We start from the raw sequence: 20823 nt of genomic DNA, 5'->3' as shown, positions 1-20823 counted from the left end.
TTTCCAAGCCATGATTTTGTGAGCACTCATAGCTATAAGGAAAGCTTTGATTGGTGCGTGTAGGTACATCATTTCTCAGGCAGGTTCCATATGCCTGGGTTTATGATGAATAGTCTGTCTCCAGCCTGTGCTCTCCTGTCAAGTGAACCTACTGCCTGAGTCACACTTTTTGCTTACTCTCCGCCTGGTAATGTCTGGTGAATGTTCTTCTGTCAAGCATGTGCATAGATACAAAAAACAAATGTGATACTGGACAGCTGCTCTTATCTAACAAGCAGGGAGCCAGCTGTGAGCTTGGACAAGGGTTGCTTGGCTTGCTTGGAGCCCAAGTAAGGGTTTTTGTTGGGCAGTAGTCCTGGCTTCCTGTAAAAAAATGGATTTTGCTGCAGAAGACCAGAAATTCTGCCCAGCAGCACAGGCAAGTGCAGAGAACTGTGCAGTGAAACCCAGCACTGTGCACTCAGGGCTGTGGGCTGTACCATGCTTGTGGTTCAGGAAGGAGGAACAGCATGTGCCCCTTTTCATCCCAGGAAGAAATTCCCAGACAGAAAACAAAATTGTGAAAAACAAAAAACCTGTGTGTCCTCTTCATGGAGCTTTCTGCAAAGATTTTGCTTGTCTGTGAGGATAAAGTACAAAAGCTTTGCCTGGCAAATGTGTCTATCCTATTCTTCAGGAAGTGGGAAGCTCCTTGCAGAAAGCCCTGACATCTGACAGTGCAGACGGCACTGACATTTCTGTGGTCCAAGGAGGTCACACAGCACTGAACTGGAGTGCAGACCACACTCTGTGTAAAGAAGGGCCTCAGAAGTGCAATACTGAAACATTTGGTTTCTCTTCTTGTTTAAAATTGTAGAGAGAAAGGAAGAGCCCTTTGCCAACCACTCCAGCCGTGAATCCAGGCCCAGCATCACTGAGCAAATGCCACCACCCGAGCCCAACTCCTTCACTGCATCTGCCAGAAGAGTAAGTGAATTTGGAATCAGTGGGGACTCCAATAGTGCTCAGAAGCAGAAGGTGTTAACTGGGAGATGGGTGCTCTGAAACCAGTCTTCAGAGGACTTTAAGACTTGAATTTAGAAAAGCCTGGTAGTATGAAATTCTGATAAAGATGTGTGTTAACAGCAGTGTAGGGACAATATGGTTCCTCTTGAATCTCTGACCCTCCAAAGCCAATTGTGGTGAAGAAAGCCAGCCTACTGCACTTGCTCTGCATGCTGTCAGTTCTGAGGGGGCTGGTACCAATATCTTCTCAGCAGATCTGTCACCAGAGCTGATTTCTGCCTGTGTGCCAGTGGTGAGTTCAGCACCATCATCCAAAGTGCCTCTGACTTGCCAAAGCCAGTTGAGTCAGTGGTGTGATGTTACTGCCCAGCAAGCAGAGGATAGTTTGCTGGGCTATAAAAGCTTTGAAAGGTGAAGTGGTCACTGAAATCTTATGTGAATCCTCCAGCTCTCAGATCACTGAGCTAGATGGCACCAGGAGACTCTGCTCTGCACAGGACTCCTGTTGTGTGCTGCTGCTTTCTTTTTTTCAGGCTCTGTCAATCCTGATAACTTCCTGTTATTTTAAAATGTTTCTCTTGGCTTGCTCTTTTCTGGTTTTTGTGTCCTTTGAATCCTTATTTTTCTAGTACCGAGAATATTTGTTAGAGAAAGATTGATCTTCATGCTCCAAGGTGCTATCCTCCCAGATGCTCCATCCCAAACAGCTCCAAATTTGTAACAGCAGATATGTATTCCCTGCACATAGGTTATTTGCTGGGACTGTTTGGGTGCTTATGCTTAAAATTGCTTTCTTTTTTCCAAGCCATGATTTTGTGAGCACTCATAGCTATAAGGAAAGCTTTGATTGGTGCGTGTAGGTACATCATTTCTCAGGCAGGTTCCATATGCCTGGGTTTATGATGAATAGTCTGTCTCCAGCCTGTGCTCTCCTGTCAAGTGAACCTACTGCCTGAGTCACACTTTTTGCTTACTCTCCGCCTGGTAATGTCTGGTGAATGTTCTTCTGTCAAGCATGTGCATAGATACAAAAAACAAATGTGATACTGGACAGCTGCTCTTATCTAACAAGCAGGGAGCCAGCTGTGAGCTTGGACAAGGGTTGCTTGGCTTGCTTGGAGCCCAAGTAAGGGTTTTTGTTGGGCAGTAGTCCTGGCTTCCTGTAAAAAAATGGATTTTGCTGCAGAAGACCAGAAATTCTGCCCAGCAGCACAGGCAAGTGCAGAGAACTGTGCAGTGAAACCCAGCACTGTGCACTCAGGGCTGTGGGCTGTACCATGCTTGTGGTTCAGGAAGGAGGAACAGCATGTGCCCCTTTTCATCCCAGGAAGAAATTCCCAGACAGAAAACAAAATTGTGAAAAACAAAAAACCTGTGTGTCCTCTTCATGGAGCTTTCTGCAAAGATTTTGCTTGTCTGTGAGGATAAAGTACAAAAGCTTTGCCTGGCAAATGTGTCTATCCTATTCTTCAGGAAGTGGGAAGCTCCTTGCAGAAAGCCCTGACATCTGACAGTGCAGACGGCACTGACATTTCTGTGGTCCAAGGAGGTCACACAGCACTGAACTGGAGTGCAGACCACACTCTGTGTAAAGAAGGGCCTCAGAAGTGCAATACTGAAACATTTGGTTTCTCTTCTTGTTTAAAATTGTAGAGAGAAAGGAAGAGCCCTTTGCCAACCACTCCAGCCGTGAATCCAGGCCCAGCATCACTGAGCAAATGCCACCACCCGAGCCCAACTCCTTCACTGCATCTGCCAGAAGAGTAAGTGAATTTGGAATCAGTGGGGACTCCAGTAGTGCTCAGAAGCAGAAGGTGTTAACTGGGAGATGGGTGCTCTGAAACCAGTCTTCAGAGGACTTTAAGACTTGAATTTAGAAAAGCCTGGTAGTATGAAATTCTGATAAAGATGTGTGTTAACAGCAGTGTAGGGACAATATGGTTCCTCTTGAATCTCTGACCCTCCAAAGCCAATTGTGGTGAAGAAAGCCAGCCTACTGCACTTGCTCTGCATGCTGTCAGTTCTGAGGGGGCTGGTGCCAATATCTTCTCAGCAGATCTGTCACCAGAGCTGATTTCTGCCTGTGTGCCAGTGGTGAGTTCAGCACCATCATCCAAAGTGCCTCTGACTTGCCAAAGCCAGTTGAGTCAGTGGTGTGATGTTACTGCCCAGCAAGCAGAGGACAGTTTGCATGTGACTGGCCAGCTGGGCTATAAAAGCTTTGAAAGGTGAAGTGGTCACTGAAATCTTATGTGAATCCTCCAGCTCTCAGATCACTGAGCTAGATGGCACCAGGAGACTCTGCTCTGCACAGGACTCCTGTTGTGTGCTGCTGCTTTCTTTTTGCACCATACTATGGAGAAAACAACACAGACACCTGGCCCAGGGCTGAAGCGCTAGGTGCTTGTCGAGAGAAAGTGTTTCTTGCTTAGTCACAATGTTTTATTTTTCAAATTTAACAGAGTGTAACCAAGATCAAATGAAAGAGAGCTCCTCTGGCATTGTTCAGCTCAGGCTGGCTTAGAGGGGAACTGTTAGAGGTAGAAGGGTGCTGGGAAGTGTGAGTACTTCAGTTAACCTTTTCCCAGCTGCAGAAGTTTGGTCTCTCACTCCTTTGAGCTGTTTAATGCAGAATAAGGGTGTTAGAGTGAAGAAGCTGGCCTGTGAGGGGAGAAATTATGGATTTGACCTCAGTCACTTAAGATCAGCTTCTTTATACCTTCTCTTACCTGTTTGATTTCTCTGTAGTTCTCTTTGACAGGCTGTGCTTTAGACTGTGTTGCCCTCTATTAGGGGAGTTATTAGTATGTGCTGTTCCTGTGTTCAGAATTTATAGATGGCAGCTTTTGCTGTGGTTTTGAGCATTCTCTGAGGAAAGCATCAAAACTACATGAAAATGTTTGAGCTGTGTAGCTCAGTAGACTGGCAGTGCTGGAAATGGTGGAGTACAGATTAACTCTTTGCATCTGCATTGAAATGACACAAGCTGAAAACATTGCTCAAATACTGAAGGGATAATTTCAGCTTGGCAGTCTTCAGACAGTGAGTCTGGGGGCAGAGCTCTCCAGTAGTTCCATTTATTCTGAATGGTGTCAGATGGTTTGTGTCAGACAGAATATGGTATAATAATGCTTAGTTCAGCTTTGATCAAAAGTCTTGTCTGCCCAGTGTCCTGCCCAACAGTGACCATCAGAAGCTACTAGAGAACACAGTCTTGCAGGAATTCCCTCCCACAGTCCAGCAATTGGCATTTCAGGAACTCGCTGAACCTGGTGTATTTTTTGTCTTCAGTAGTCCCTGCTGGACTTTTACTTTATGCAGTCACTTTTTGACTGGGTTCCTCTAATGTCAGTGGTAAAAAGAATCCTTCAGCTTAGTTAAAAACTCTACAAAGCTCCCTGTCCCATTAACCAACCACACACTGAATTTGTTTGCTGTCCCTCGTTCCTTTATGGGAAGGACCAAGGAATAATTGTTCCTTACTCACCCTTCTGTGTGCCGCTGTGGGTTTCATGTGCCTTGGTCATATCTCAGCCTGGAGACTACTGATATACTAAATATTTCCTCATGCAAAACCTCTCTTGCTCTGCTCATTCTTGCTGCCTTTCCCTGAACTCTTCCCTTCTTGACAACTGCAGCTGAACCCTGAGCTGTGTGTGGTACCAAAGGTGTGATTGTACTCTGCAGTAATACAGAGCCACAGTGGTTGTGCGTTTTGTATTCTGTACTTTTCCAAAAATTCCTAATAATTTGTTTGCTTTATTTCCTGTACAACTTGGTGCTTAGCCCTGCACAAGTATCTCTTGTGGTGCTCAGGCTCCCATTCTTGAACGGCAGTGTGCAGCCTTTTGAAAGACTTGATCACCGTAGCTAAAGTCGTACATTTAAGCAGTTGTGTCTTCAAGGACTAATATATGCAGGTCAGAAGTGCCTCATGTAACAAAAAGCACAAAGGCCCGTGTGCTGTGCACAGTTATCTGCCCATGGAAGGGGCCTTAGTGAGGCTAAGTCCAACGTCCTGCTCAAAGCAGGATTAAGCTCATGTCATGTTGCTTTATCCTACCTGAGCTCAGCTGAGATTAAAAGGTCTCTGTGGATGGAGATGCTCTACTCCTTTACTCTCTGTCCCAGTGCAGCTTTGATTCTGCCAGGAGTTATGTCTCCATGTCAGCTGGGATTTCCCAAGTGGAAACTTGTCTGTTCTCCTCCTTTCACTATAGATTGTAGAGAAGTCTGGTTCCATGTCCTCTGTAAACCCACCCCTAAGTAGCAGAGCAACTAAATCCTATCTTTGCCTTCTCTTTTCCATGCTGAACAATCCAGGTTTCCTCAGTTTCTTCCTTTACAGTGTTGTTGGCTACAGCTCCCTGGTGATCTCAATGGCTTCTTCTGGACTCCACTGGTGTAAGGGGTTTATTTGCAGCTAGTTCCGTAAGACCTGAGTATTTGTTTTTTGTATTCTGCCTTCACTGAATAATTTGCCCTTCCTAAATGGGTGATAATAAAAGCTTCAGTGTTCCTTATATTCTTTCCTCAAAGCTGGAGGAGGGCATTGTGTAGGCAGAGACCTACACAGTGACAGAAGATTCCTTTCATCTGTCCTTGGGGATGAGGCACTACAGCAGTTTGCATCCCTGTGAGTTCACCTTGAGCTCTGTCCTGTAATTAAAGTTAAGCAGGAAATAAGTCATTCTATCTTACAAGTCTAGCCCAGCAAAAACTGGGGCTTTTTGAAACACTTTCTGAACTTAGAGTGGGCCTTGCAGTGCTCTTCCTTTCTCCAAATGTGCCATTTTCTTCTCCACAGTTCAGTTGGCTCAGCAAGTCAGACGAGCAGAAGGACGAGTCTCCTTCGTCGTGGCGGCTGGGCCTGAGGAAGACTGGCAGCCACAACATGTTGAGTGAAGTCGCTGCCACTCGTGAGGCACAGAGGGATAAAACTTCTTCTATCTATCGCTCCTCGTCCAGCCCTCGGATATCTGCACTGTTGGACAACAAGGAAAAGGTTTGGCTTTCAGCAAGGATATTTCAGTGTATCCACTTTACCCCACAGGTGTAAACTCCTTTCCCTTTGAGTTGTTGCTGGGGTTTGTGTCCATAACAAATGGTCTCTTTCATTCTTACCTTCGTTTTCTCTTGAAAAATATTTTCCTCCTGTCAGTTGTTTCTCCAGAACTGGAGTTCGATGCCCCTTTGGCCTAATTCCTACTCATTTTGGACCGGGCTGCCACTGAACAGGGGCTGCCAGTCTGGCACAGCCTGTTCTTCACCAGAAAATCCAGACAACAGCACATACCTGCAGTGGAGATTCTCCTTCCCCATCATTTATATGGATTCCTCCTCTATCTACCAGCTGCGTTTGTAAATCCCATCTCACATATTCAGTAACTGTAACTTTTCTGCCCATGGGTAGATGCCTCATCCCTGGAGGTGTTCAAGGCTTGGATGGAGCTCGGTCTAGTGGACTAAAGATCACTTCCAACCCAAACCAGTTATCTGATTCTGTGATTGACAAGTTATTCTCTAAGTTAGAAGATGCTTTTATTCACTGCCATGGTCGTCAGGAAATCCCTTTCAGAAATTATATTTCTATGCTGTGGTGTGTTGCTTTAAGCAATATAAGAGAAGCAAGAAGTTGCTTTAAACCAGCTGGTAGAACAATGCTTTCTTAGTTGAAGAAATTTGAACATTAATTTATTTACCACTGAACGTGCTGGAAGGGTAAGAGATGTGTAGCTGAAGTTCCTCTTTTGCTTCACCAGGACAGAGACAACAAGAGTTATCTTGCCACCATAGTCCCCAGAAGACTGAGCAGTACGAGTGATACAGAAGAAAAAGAAAACAGGTGAGACTGGCTGAAGTTAATGCTCAGCTTCCATCCTGTCAATAGTACTTCTGGAATATAATTTTTCTGTAGTCATGCTCTGTATATTTTCTCAGCAGTCTCAAGTACACAGGAATTCACAACATCAAGAGCCAGCTCTGTGTATAAAAGTTCTGGTACGTTGGTTTTCATTTAGGTGAGCAGGAATCAGCAGACTGGTTCCTCCACCCCTGTACTCACACAGGCACAGGCTCCATTCAGGCAACCAGATTTATGGATCCTTTTTCCTTTTAATATGCAAGTGCCTCATTTTGTAGCTGCCACCTGCACTTGTAGTTGTCACTTGCTCAGCAGTCACCTTCAATCCCTTTGTTCACACCTCTGTCACTTGAGATTCACTGGAGCTTGTGAACTCTCCCATGTAGGAACTGTTTCATTGCATGGCTGTTTTTACAGTCGGTGTGTGTAAATGCCCCTGGTCCTAACCATGGTGTAAATGGTGTGTGTATGTCCAGGAGTTCCAGATGTATTTGAGGAGCTGGTCTCTACTAGCAGCTTCTTCAGGGGCCTTCCAGAGCCTAAAGCGGCTCCTAGAGAGCTGGAGAGGAACTTTGGACAAGGTCCTGGAGTGACAGAACACGGGGGAATGGCTTCCCACTGCCACAGGGCAGGGTTAGATGGGATAACGAGAAGGAATTCTTGGCTGTGAGGGTGGGCAGGCCCTGGCACAGGTTGCCCAGAGCAGCTGTGGCTGCCCCAAGCCTGGAAGTGTCCAAGGCCGGGTTGGATGGGACTTGGAGCAACCTGGGCAAGTGGATGGTGTCCTTGCCTGGGCAGGTAGTAGGACAGGATGAGCTTTAAGGTCCCTTCCAAACGTGGCTATTCTGTGATTCAGTTTGTACTGGAAGGAGTAAAATTTGACCTTAGCCTCAATTCCAGCTACTTCCCCAACAGAGGAGGAAAGGCACATGCAGAGCAGTGGCTGTGAACTGTACTTGTTGGGCAGGAGCTGTGGCAGATGACACCCTGAGAGAATTTCAGCACAGCTTGAGAATCTTTACTGATCTTTTGCTGGAACCTCCCCGCTGTGTTCTTGTTCACTCTCAGGCAGTCTCTGAGATCCAGAGCTTTGCAGACAATTTGTGGCTGTTGATCAGCTCAAGAAGGTTTGGCAGAGGTTGCTATCGAGTAGCACATCCCACCGTAGGAGCTGACGAGTGCCCTTTTCTGGGTGGAGTTGGGACTGGCTGAGGAGTACTGGCCTTCAGGAGCAGATGGTGCCCAGGCATGCTGTGTAGTACAGATTTTTTCCCAATATTCTTTTCTTTCAAAACATTTGGGTTTTCCTTTCTGGAACCCACAGGTGTCTTGAGAGATCATCAGTCTAGGCATGACAACTGGAAATGAGAAATAATTGCATGCTGATAGGGGAATGGATTAGTGCTGCATTGCAAGCTCCAGGTCCTTTCCAGCACCAGCAGAGAGCAGGATACACTGCCAGAGTGTGCATTAGCATTAGGGAAAGAGCCCTGTTTTCAGATAACCAGGGTAAACAGGACTACTAGGAATTTCTTGATAACTTGTCAAGTAGCTTTAGATACTGTAAATATTTTGTTTGTTGTTTTCTGCTTCATGATTTTGTGGTTGACCTGGTAATGCTGGGTTAATTGTTGGACTCAATGATCTTAGAGGACTTTTCCAAGCCTATTGATTTTGTGAAAGGCTCTGCTGGGCTGAATTGCTTTTGTCTTTGCCTGGATACCTTGAAGAATAAAAGTCTCCCTGTAGTTCAAATATCTGCCCATTTATACTTTGTTGTTTGATACAAACAACAGTGGGAATATTAAATTACACTATTTAATATGTTAAATAACTTTTATGGACAATCTGAATTTCATTTGCAATTTTCTGACTAAAAAGGATCTTGTTCCTCTTTATCCAAAACATTACATCATCTGTGGTTCTTCAGTGAGCTGGCAAGAGCAGGAGCTGATGTTAAGGCCAGAGCAGGTGTTTCTCTGAGCTGTGTCACCTGAACAATGAAGCACGTAGGTGTAAGGGAAGGATCTGTGTTGTGAAACTGTGAAAGAACCAAAAGCAGAGGTTTTTCTAAGCAAAGCCTGTGCTGTGTCCTGCTGCAGGGAATCTGCTGTGAACCTGGTGCGGAGCGGCTCCTACACGCGGCAGCCCTGGAGGGATGAGCCAAAGGGAAACGAGGCTCCCCACTCTGCTGCACCCACTACCTATGTATCCACCTACTTGAAAAGGTATGTCCAGGTCTGTCTTCCATGGGTTCTCAGGCAGTCAGAACCACTCTTAGCATGCCTCCCACACCTCAGCCTCCTGCTTGTTGCCTCCTGCATCTTGTAACTGGCCTTGGGACCATCTTCGGCTGAGAGCAGGAAAGAAAAGATTTTTGGTGTTTGTCATGCTAAATAGTGTTTTTAAAGGCTATAATTTTTAATTAATTTGCAAATTGCTGGACTGAATTTAAATACTCTCCTTCACATAATTCAAATGCAAAGTTTTCTCTGTTTAATGCTGGTGTTATGGTTAGAGATTAAAACCAAAATTGATCATAAAAACAGATTAATGTAATAAGAATCCAAAAGCATTGTTCAGATAGCTCTTGGTGAGTAAGTTATAGCTTGTCTCTAATTTTGGTTTATATTAGTCCATGTTTATAGTATTATCAGAAAGTGGCAGTGATCTTATGCATGATGTATAGCACTTGCTAAGGAGTAAAATTGATTCTTCCACCATCGTTTTGTAAGGCAGTAAGGAAGCAGTTTGTTCACAGTGTGTGTGAAGTTGTAGAGGCTGATTATTGGTAAAGGAGCCAGGAAGAAGCCAGGAAGGCAATTCCAGGCAGAACTCCTGTAACTGCAGTGTCATGGACCCCCTTGGGAGGCAGAGCCTCGGTGTCCTTGAGGTGCCACCTAACAGCTCTCTCTGAGTGAGCTGAAGCAATGCCCTGCTCTGCTGAGGCCAATAGTGCCAGCACCTCACCTTTATTTCAGCCCATACTGAAGACCATCAAAACAGCCTGTAGTAACCATGTCACACTGCAAAGCCACTGTGTTTCTGCTTAAGGAAAACAGCAGCAATAGCTTAAGTTTTTAGATTGAGATTCACAAGATTCTACACCCTCAACTAAATAACTGTCCTGAAGTCAGAACAATTGCTTGAGATACTTGGGAAGAGGCAATTTGTTCCAGTGTTTATGCTGTGTTTATGTAGAGGTAAGTGGTGCTCAAGGAGGAGTGTGGCCAGTTGCTGAGCATGTACAGATCCATTGCCACAAAAGGTGAAGCAGCCCCTTCAAGCAGAAGCTTCTGCTCTGCTGCTCCATTCTGGTGACTTCACAGCTATCCTGGGATGTGATGACAGCCCAGCCTCCGTGGCTTGTCTCTCTCTGAAGCTGGTCTGACAAGCTGCAGCTGATTACATTGGAAAACTTTTTTGTCCCTTGCAGCTGGCACACCTGTGCTGCTCCCTGAGCTGAGGGACAGCCCAGTCACCCCCAGGCAATCTTACAAACATTGCTGGTTTATCCCAGCTAATCCTGCACCAGATTTAGTGTTGCACTGCACACACTCACTGTATTTCCTTGGTTACACTGTACAGGGAGTGGGGAAGGTTTAGGCTGCATTGGGAGGTCACTAATACTGAGTTCTTGTCACAAAGGCTGAATTCTGACCTTTCATAAGAGAATGACTGGCTCACATGCAGGTACAGAGAATAGCTTTATCAGGTAGGAATAAATGTGCTTTTAAAGGAGAGATCAATGAGTTTGCATTTCATATACAAACAGTAAAACCATAATCAATTAGAACTTTGTCCCATATAGTTTTGTGTAGGAGAGCACAGAGAAATTGAATACAATTGTATTGAACTTTTGATTTCTCCAGCCTTGTGCATCCACCCCTAAGATGGAAGAAAGGACATAAGCATTTTGTCATTTCCAAGTATTAGCAAAACTCTCAACCCAACTCCAAAAGGTGAAAGCTTTGTCTTAGAGAGGAAGAATTCAAGGGAATATGACATGCTTGGATGTCACTGAAGGGATGACTGTATACATCTGCAGCTCCCCTCTGCCTCAGCATTTGCCTAATCTCCATAAAGATCACAGTCTGGTTTGGGTTGGAAGGGACCTTAAATCCTATCTCCTTCCACCCCCTGCTATGGGCAGGCACACCTTCCACAAACCTGGCCTTGAACAATTCCAGACATGAGGCAGCCACAGCTTCTCTGGCAATCTGTGCCAGGGCCTCACCACCCTCACAGGGAACAATTCCTTCCCAATATTCCTGCTAACCCCTAGTTATGTTCTTCATGATGCCCCAAACATAGAATGAACAACAGCAGCAGATCATCTTAAGAGGGGGAAGAGCTGGGTTTTTCTTTTTCTGGGAACAAAATATCTTGTAGCAATGTTACAAATGTTTTTCAGCTTTAGTTGAAGCATATATTGATGCTCTCTCTCTCATGGTACTGGCAGTTGTCCTGCTTTCTCTGCGTGTGCCACTAGCCCAGAAATCTACAGAACCCTGCTCTAATATCCTGGTGTCCATTTTAGTGCGTACTGGCCTTCAAAAATCCAGGTCACTTTGACTGTGAATGAAAGGATGTGGAGGAAAACTGGCATAGCAGGTTGGATTAGTTCAGCATCCTGCCTCAGACATCAGCCAGAAGTGCTGCCTCCCAGGAAGGGCTCACCCTGGAATGAAATCCTTCAGCCACAGTTTCTCCTTCATTTCACATTTATGCAAATACCTCCTTGCTGGTTCTGGTAACATAAAAGCCATTGCAGTGAGCCAGGACAGCAGTCCCTGCAGCCCAGACTGTTTCTGACAGCAGCTGGTTTTGAAGGAGAACTTGCAAAAGCCTGGATAACTTCAGAGCAGTTTGCTACCTCCCACACTCTCCTTGCTTCCAGCAATCAGGAATTTAGGAGCCAGGGGTTATATTTAACCATTGTTCTTAGTAGCCACCACTGCAGCCAACTTCCATACCCAAATCCTAGTTTGATCTCTGCAATACCTCATGGCAGTGTGTTTAAAAAAAACAGTTATGTGCTTTGTGCAAACCTTTTTTATTACCACATGTGGAAGCTTTTTAGGAGTGTGAAGGTTCTTAAGTAAAAGTTTTTAATGCCTTTAAAGTATTTCTTAAAGTCAGAAGTGTTTTTTTATTGCTTTGAAATGTTGCTTTACATTTCATGGCTCATTCCCTGATGGTTCTGTTGTGATAATGTTAGAGAATGAGGAGCAGTGTGTCATGTCACAGCATTTTTTTATTTCTGGTGTTGAATTATTCAGCATAATTTCATAGTCCTCCCTTGCACAGACTCCTATGGACACAGCTGTTAATTAACAGGATTCCCTGGCTAACCTTTATATTGCAGTTTTCTGGTCCAGTTCAGATCAAATGTGAACAATGGAGTAAATGCCTTGGAGTGCTCCTCACACTGTGCAGTGCCACCCATGCAGGACAGGCTGGGAGGTGGATTCCCACAGAGATGGCAGTGCCTTGGCTCCCTTTGGAGCAGGAGTGTGTGCCTGGTGCCCCAGCACCACGTTTCTCTGCCCTTGTGTGTTAGAGCTGGCGTAATGCCATCCCTGTGTCCTCTTCTTCCATTCCCCCTCCTCCTTTCCTCTTGTCCCCCACATCACTGCTCTCCCAGGCACCTGGTGCTGCTTCCATCCTCCTCACCCATTGCTTTTCCCTTCTGAAAAAGAATCCTTGTCAAGGCTTTTTGGTAATCCTCCTGCATCCTCCCTTCCTGACCAAGTTCCTTCTCTCTCTTGCAGCCACCCTTGTGCCCCAGCCTCTCTGCCTTGGGCTCTCCTAGGATGGTGCCACATCAACTCTGTTCCCTCAGGGCTGCCATCACCTTTTCCCCTGCTGATCCTCTCCTTCCCTCCCCAGACACAGGCTCCACTGCCCTCCTCTCCTCACAACACTCATTTATGCGACTCCACGACCGCTTGCTCCACACGCCCACCCAGCCAGGCTCCTCTTCCCACTCCCACCCTCCTCCCAGCCCATCTCCAGGGCTTGGCTTTTCCCTCTGGAGCAGAGAGCCAAGAAGGGAGGGACTTCCTGCTCCTGCATGCTCCAGGCAGGGCTAGCATTCCAGAGAAAGCTCTGTTTAGGGTCTGGCAGAGGTTGCTACCTGCTGACAATGACTTGCTTGTTCCTGTGTGACCTGGGTATGGCAGGCAGCCATCACCTGAGGAGCCCAAATGGGAGGTTCTTCCCTGTGGAGGCCTTCCAGGATGCTCTGTTGTCCCGTTTGGCTCTCCAGGGACCAGCTGGTCATGCTGGGGTTGCTGGGGGCCTTGGCATATAAAACTGGCTTGTAAATTGGGTGCCTGGGTGAACAGGACTGGATCCTTTCTCTGGCCTCCTGTCCTTGGCTACGGTTCTGCCCCTTCCCAGTGTTATTTCAGCCTCAGGCTGCTCTCTGGATTCTTACTCTAGAGCTGACTTCCAGTTTCATTCTGTTGTCCCTGGCTTTCCCTAAAACCTGCAGCTCTGTCCTGGCCTGCTTCTTTGCTCTAGGTCAGCTTTTATTCCTGTGTAACCACTTTGGTCCATGTGCCCTGCCATGGGAGCCATTAGGATGCAGAAGGTGAGAGCCAGCCTTCCAGCCTTCCTAGCCTTTGATCCTTCAGACAGTCCAGTCTGACCAGTAGCAACCAGGCATGCCAGATGCTGGGAAAGGTGTGGCAGGGCCTAGGAGCCACTGGATTGCTCTGTGCAGGCAGTGAGCAGCTTGTGTGCAGGGCTTGGACATTTGTGAGAAGGAGGTTCTGCCAGACTTCATCAAGTCTGTTTTCAGAGATATGCAGCTTTTCCCACTAGAATGGATTTTCTGTCCCATTAGGGTGGATTTTCTCTCCCCTTAGGCTGGATTTTCTTTGAAAAAGTGAAAGGGTCTATCCTTGTATAAGAGCCCTTTTTGTTTCCTCCTTCATCTTCTCCAAAATATGAACACAAACACAGCTTTTCAGTAAGATTGGTTTTCAGGACTTGCTTTAAACTGGCAAAATATTATTTCCCTTTCTCAATCTTGAATATTTTTGGACAGCTGTGCTAGCTATTATCCAGAAATACAGTTTGTGCCAAACATATCTTAAAGAAAATTAAAGCCTGAACTGATCATCTTTGCCAAAACTTTAAGCCACTGGAAATAAGTTCTTAAAACTGGAAGTCCTGGACATTCTCGGGGTGATGCAGCCAGACCAGCTTATGTCACTCTCCTCTCCTGCTTTAAACATCCTCATCCTTGCACCTGCCTTTCCCCAGGGCACAGAGTGCTCCATATACCCTACTTTCACTGCAGCAGGGTTTTTTCTTTCCCTGATCCTCCCCAGCTCACCCCTATGCCATTATTCTCTTGCTGGAACTGAGCTGGGCTTAGCTAAGCAGGACTCTGCTGGCACTGGCCTGTGTGGGCAACCAGTGACAGCTCTACTGCTCTCTGATCTCCTCGCACATGTTTTGCTGCCCTGTGGTACCTGCTCCCTTCCCAGCTGCCAGCCCAGCTGTGGCATGTGCTGTTGAATATTTACTGTGCTCTGAAGGACGTGATTTTGTGATGTTTTACAGTGCTTCATTTGGTAGAAGTAGTGACCTGAGCAGTCCCTACATTTCAGCCAGTCGCAGTCCATCTCTAGCTACCTCACCCACTGCCATTGGCTCATCTACCTCCCCGGGCACCCCGTGGCAACCTGTCTCTTGCTGCCCCACATCTCTCGGTGTGAACACTCCTGCTTCAGCCCGCCACAGCACCAGGTAATGGCTCCCAGAGACAATGCTCCAAAAGTCAGCGTTTCGGTTGGAAGTCCTGGAGTGAATTAGGGATTGGATGTGTGCTTCCACATGGGACGTGCTGATAAGCAATCCCAGAATGATAAGCAATCCCAGGATGGTGGTGTTGGACAGTCCCAGTGGTGGATGTGACTGGCAGGCAGGTGACAGCCCACAGTGTGTCCCTTGTACCCTCTGTCCCTGTGACACAGCGCGTGCTCAGGCTGCCCTCAGGTGCTCAGTGGAGCTCTTGGAGTTCCTTTCTTCTTCTTTTTCACCAGGTACATTTTTCTGATCATTTTTGCTACTGACAGGGATGTGAAGGCTATTAATTCCTCATGGTCATTCTTCTCCAAGTTTTGTAAAATTGATTTTGCTGTGGCTGTTCTCTACAAACACATGACTGTCAAGTGAGGAGGACGAGCTGTCCATGCTCTGTCAAGGAGGTTGGACTTGGTCAGCACTGGAGTTCACTTGCTTTGCTTTCCATATGTCTTCTCTATTTCAGAGCCCCTTTCAGGCAACAAACTGATTCTGCTGTAGAGAAAAACACAGAGGGCAGCTGTGCCAGCACCCCTCTAGGTGTAATCACAAACCATGCTGTGCTCGGCGCTGCCAACGGCACCGGGAATGCCGGGGCTGCCTCCGCCCCGGGGAAGGACCTCTCGGCTGAGGAGGCCAGGGAGCGCAGAAGGTCAGTGAGGAGTGGGCTCTGGTGGCCCTCTGCGTGGGCAGCTCTCACGTGGTGGTGATGGCGGGGGCGTAAGAACTGGTTTTTAGGTGTTCCATGAAGTTCCCAGGCTGCTGTCCCTACCCTCTCTGAAGGTTTTGAACTGAATGGTCACTGGCTTGTAGGTTAAATTTAGTTTCCTAATTTTCTACATGTCTCTTCAGCATCTCAGCCTTTTTCTTCAGTGCTAATCTCAGCCCATCCCAGTGTGTTTGCAGGGACACACAGCAGAGCAAGACTCGCAGTGGGTAAAATGAATCCCATCCTAAAAAGACCATTGCACTGAGATACATTCAGATAAAATCTGTCCCTGTGATTCAGCTCGGCTGTGTTTACTTATGCCCTGATGGAGATGTCTATGCTGCAAAGGTCCCCCAGATTCCCTTTACAGTTAGTGGGAGAAAACAAACATTCCTGGGGCGTGTAGGTGTGTTACACAGTAGGAGATGGACTCCAGCAGCAGGTATGGCTTTGATTGACTGGAAAAGCCAGAGGTAGGAGGCTGCCATGTGCAGCTGAGGCCGTTCCAGCAGTAGCAGCAGTGGGAATGACTCTGACTCCAGCTGGTGGTATCTCTTTCTTATCACGTGGTGTTATTTTAAGACTGGGGAAATACAAACCTGGGGAGGCAGAGCTCTTTTCAAAGGAGCTCTACCCTGTGCATTAATTACAGAATATTAAATGATCCATATATTCTTCCTGCAAACAGGTTAACTTTTCCAAAACCTGTCTCTTCTAATGGCATCAGTGAAAGCAAATAGTAAAAAATAAAATGCAGCGATGAACTGGGTGTTTCTAACCAGCAGTGAGTTCATGCAGAGTACCCAGTGCTTGGATTCTTCCAAACTGTCATAGTGACTTATTGAAATACAACCCTTCCTGAGTGCAGATAGTACTCTGACACATCTTAAATGGTCTGAGGCTGAAGAATGGCAAAATTAATAACGGCCATTATCAGCCTGCAGGACTAAAGGTGGTGGTGGGGCTGAGCTGCTGCTCAGCTTCACTTGCAGCACATCCAAGCAAGGTGGGCTGTGCTGTTGGAAAATACTCAAACTTGTAATGCTGCTTGGGATTTTTTTTTTTCCCAGAGCTTGCACAGGGAGCGCTTGGAAGGTATCAAAACATCAGCTTTGTGTGCAGGGACAGTTTGCACTAGCCACTGCAGGGTATTTTTGGTGTGAAAACACTGGGGTTAACCCTGGAAGTGCCTCTGTGTGCTCCTATTGCATTGCTGGAGGTCACTTGGCTTGGGGTCATTTACAATTGAATCGAGATGAGCTGCCAAAAGATACTACCAGTGCCCAGTGGGGTTGTGCAAGAGGACAGAGTGAGTATTGTGCTCTCAGTTCTCACTAAAGACCTTTCACTATGGTCTCTCCATTTTGGCAAGCCCAGAATCAAGTTGCAGAAGCAGGTTTTTCACTGCAAAACTGGACTGCTCATAGTCCCCCAGACTTCTGGCACTGTCTGCAGACAAAGAACTGGACTGGGATAGTTACTTGTAGATGTCCAAAAAAGCATCCATTAATATTACTGCATTGGCATTTACTGCCAAATCTGTTTCTATAAATAATACAGAAGATCTCTTTGTCTCCTGCATTTTTATTAGAGAACCATCTCCTGTGAATTATGGTAATGTAAAGAGAAAACACCAGAAAATTCCTCCCACCTTTAATTGATGCTTTCAAACTACTGAGAGAAAAAAAGCCCAGAAATTATACATTGTGCTCATGGGGGAGGAAACCTTACTGATGAATGTATGTCCTCACAGTGGGATAAAGTGACTGGGAGCTACCTGCACATTGGAACTAGGACACATGGACCCAGGGAGACAGGCGAAGTCACCTAAACAGGAAAAGCTTATTAGGGAAGGAGACCAATTCCAGTAAAATAAAAAGGCAAATGGCAAACAGTTGTCAGGGCAGTGCTGTATGGATTTCAGTTCCCAGTGGCAGCTGTTGCAGGAGTGCTTGGGCTGCTTCGGTGTTTCCAAAGCACCAGCTTGCTCTTAGCAACAAAAACATAAACAGGCTGATCATCTAATTTTAGATCACAGGGATATCTCCGAACTTGTGGCCTTAAAATTATCTGTGTGAAGCCAAAAGCTTAAAGCAGAAGAGACTGCTCAGGACTCTGAATGATCGACTGGCATAGTGCTCTGGAGTGCTGGTTTGCATCCTGTGGTGGCCAATAAGCCTTAACCTGTCCCACCACAGTTTGACCCATGGTGATCACCTGCTCCTTGTTTTCCAGCTGAATTGGTCAGGCTCCAGTAAATGCTGGGAAATAGTGTAAATTACAGGGGGGAGGAAAGAACAAACAGCAGAAGGGCAATGGAGCAGAGATCCATTTGGGGCGTGTGACGCCACATGGTGCCGGCTGGACTGTGCCCGGTCAGAGCTGGGGCTCAGCTGCTGCCACCTGTGTTCTGTGTGTCCTGCTGCACATCCCAGCCTCCTGACACTGCCACCTGTGTTCTGTGTGTCCTGCTGCACATCCCAGCCTCCTGACACTGCCACCTGTGTTCTGTGTGTCCTGCTGCACATCCCAGCCTCCTGACACTGCCACCTGTGTTCTGTGTGCCCTGCTGCACATCCCAGCCTCCTGACACTGCCACCTGTGTTCTGTGTGTCCTGCTGCACATCCCAGCCTTCTCTGTGTCCTGCTGCACATCCCAGCCTCCTGACACTGCCACCTGTGTTCTGTGTGTCCTGCTGCACGTCCCAGCCTCCCAGTGCTCCTCTGCAGCACTGCAGTGTGCTAATGCTGTAAGCTGGAAAAATGCCATCTCCCACAGCCAGTGCTTGTGCCAGGCAGTTTCTTTTGGGTTTTTTTCCTGGGTATTTTGGAGCTGCTGATGATCAGTGCAGTCTGGCCATTTGGATGATCTCCTGCCAAAAGCAAATTGTCTCCCGTTGTCAGTGTGTTTGTCCACTGAACTCAAACAGCCCTGGCTCTGCTGGGGTGGATGTCAGCTGTGTGGGTGTTGTGCCTGCAGTACCTCACACAAACCCGGTTCTTCCTAGGGCAGAACTAATAGCTTCCTCATTTCTGCTGGGTGCCCGTAGATGGTGGAGAATGGGGGTTCCTGTTGGTTGTAGCCCAGTGCTGGATTATCCACCTTCATCCAGGGTGACAGCGGCCTCTAGTGCCACCAAAAGCTTCCTACCCAAGTTCTCTGCATCCTGTCTGTGCAGATTCATTGCAGGGTTCTGGTCACGGCTTCTCCTGACAGTTGTGCACTGCAGAGTATTCCTGGTGTCACAGGTCTGGCCTGCTTGGAGCTGTATCCCCTGGGTTTAGAAAGGGGCTGCAGGAGATCCTGCTAGACTGGAATGTCACTTGAGCCATGAGATATCTGTGCTGGAAAAAGTCTGGGAGATCTGGCTTAAGCTTTTCGTACTCTTCTTATGGAACTTTTACTTCCCAGAACAGCTGGAAATGTGACCATGTAGCTCACAGCTGGCATGTGGGGTGAGACATGCTTTCCCTGAAAACTTCTGAAAGGCAAGTCTGCTCTCAGTTATGTGGCCAGTTTTAAAGGACTCTTGAATTTGAAATCTCTCCTGGTTTGCCAAGAATTAGGATTTCCCCCCCACCACCACCACCACCACTTGGTTTATACAAATTAATTCTGCCATTGTGTGTGTTCTTCCTGTTCCTCAGGAAGGTTCCAGCAGGGTGGTTCCAGCACTTGCCATCAGACATACATTTTGAGACAGGAAACTCCTCTCTCTCCTTACTTTTTAATTTATTCTGACCAGTTTCTCACGTAACTGTCCAATCCCTGGAAGTGTTCAAGGCCACGCTGGACAGGGCTTGGAGCAACCTGGTCTAGTGGAAGCTGCTCCTGCCCATGGCAGGGTGTGGAACTAGATAAGCTTTAAGGTCCCTTCCAAACCAAACCACTCCAGGATTCCATGACAAATCCAGAGTAGGAGTGAGGTGGACTGGTTTTCTGGGCAGCTTTGGGGCTGGTGGCTCTGCTCAGCGCATGCCTTCTTGCCCTCTAAATACTCCCCTAGAAATACTTTTCAGCTGAAGGAAATTCACTGACATGCCAGGTAACTGTGTTTGACAAACACTTCTGTTTCCTGCTTCATTCCCAAGAGGAATTTATTTTTCATTCTAAGGATCCAGCTGCTAATTATAGTAGCATATATTATTAATATATTAATAACTGAATCCTCCTCCACCAGTACTGTTAGATGAACAATTTTTGGCCAGTCCTTTTCCTCGTGGTTCTTGTCCTGTGGGCATTCTGATTATGTCTCCTCTAGGAAGAGCATGGATGTGTCACCTGATATGTCCCTTAACCCTTATGATCTGACAAATAGAATAAAGGACCCTGATCTCTGTGAAAGTTAAACTATAAGATTTGCATTCAAGGAGTATTTAAATGTTGCTTGTGAGGAGCTGGCAGAAAGGGCTGCAAACAATAGCTCGCTGCTGCCATATTTTTAATAGCATTTGACTCTGTAATCCTTATCACTGACTGATGTAAAGCTGAGTGGTCTTAATCTCCTGGGAAAGGTCCGTGGGGAAGCAGAGCAGTGGGATGCTCATGCAAGGAGCTGCTACAAGGCAAGGGAAGGATTCTTGTCCACACTACACAGTGGACAACAAGAAGTTAAGAGGTTTCTGTCTCCTGTGATGAGCTGAACGATCATCTGGCACCTGCTGTGACAGCATTTCCCTGCCTCTGTCTCTGCACTTAATCACTTTCAGATAAAGTTGTCCCTTTTTTCAAAGGCTGCTGGTGCAGCCTTTGAAATGGGCTGACGTGGGAGGGCAGGAATTCTGCTGGCCTGGGATTGTCCATGTTGGGAAGAGGCGAGATTGCTCCTGCTGGATCAGAAATCAAGCTGCATTTTTATTTTGAGTAAGGTCGAGGTGTGGGCCGGGGTCAGTGCGGTTTCCTGCAGGGGCGGCGAGCAGGTGTGTGCTGCATGCTCAGCCAGCAGGGCTTTATCCACCCCGGCCTCAGGGGAAGGGGGGAGGATATTTTGGCATTTGCTTTGGGCGGGGGAGCCCAGGCTGTAGGTTGGCCTGCTAACAAAAGCAGGAATCCATGCAAGATCCTTCAGGAATAGTCAAGGAAAGGAAGCAGGGACCACTTGAGCTAAGCATTGTAAAAGAACTGCAGCTTGGCAGCGTGGAGCAAGCAGCAGGTAAAACTGCCTTTTCCCCAGCCCTGTCCATGCCCAGTGTGTGTGCAGTTCCTCTTGGCTTACTAATGGGAACCACTGCCCTGCTGCACGTGCTTCACCCTCGGTCTAACAGCAAAAATGGCACCTTCTGGCTCTGGTACCATCCCAGTGCCACTGCCTGGATGTTTAGGGGCTGGGCTTTACTAACTTTGACAAATTCAGCTACTTCTCTGTGCCCAAAATGGCTGTTAAAGCCAAGGATGTACCTGAAATATTTGTAGAGATCCTGTGTG

The 20823-nt window shown here is 46.9% G+C and overlaps 1 protein-coding gene across 7 annotated transcripts in view; it reads left to right on the top strand.

Annotated features, from left to right (window-relative positions):
- The window catches only part of PPP1R12B (protein phosphatase 1 regulatory subunit 12B), a 134087-nt gene that overhangs the window by 52972 nt on the left and 60292 nt on the right, over positions 1-20823 (top strand). For 5 of the 7 annotated variants that reach the window (XM_041422565.1, XM_041422566.1, XM_041422564.1 and 2 more), the window contains exons 9-14: positions 857-966; positions 5813-6010; positions 6768-6850; positions 8971-9096; positions 14447-14632; positions 15156-15341. In XM_041422565.1, the coding sequence (XP_041278499.1) occupies positions 857-966; positions 5813-6010; positions 6768-6850; positions 8971-9096; positions 14447-14632; positions 15156-15341 (889 nt within the window). The remainder of the gene's footprint in view (positions 1-856; positions 967-5812; positions 6011-6767; positions 6851-8970; positions 9097-14446; positions 14633-15155; positions 15342-20823) is intronic. The other 2 variants (XM_041422570.1, XM_041422571.1) reach the window with 2 other exon arrangements.

Source organism: Onychostruthus taczanowskii, unplaced genomic scaffold, assembly GCF_017590055.1.
Source record: "Onychostruthus taczanowskii isolate IOZ18803 unplaced genomic scaffold, ASM1759005v1 scaffold74, whole genome shotgun sequence".
Classification (NCBI taxonomy): domain Eukaryota; kingdom Metazoa; phylum Chordata; class Aves; order Passeriformes; family Passeridae; genus Onychostruthus; species Onychostruthus taczanowskii.
The sequence above is the reverse complement of the archived record's forward strand: the minus strand, read 5'-3'. Positions and strand labels throughout refer to the sequence as shown.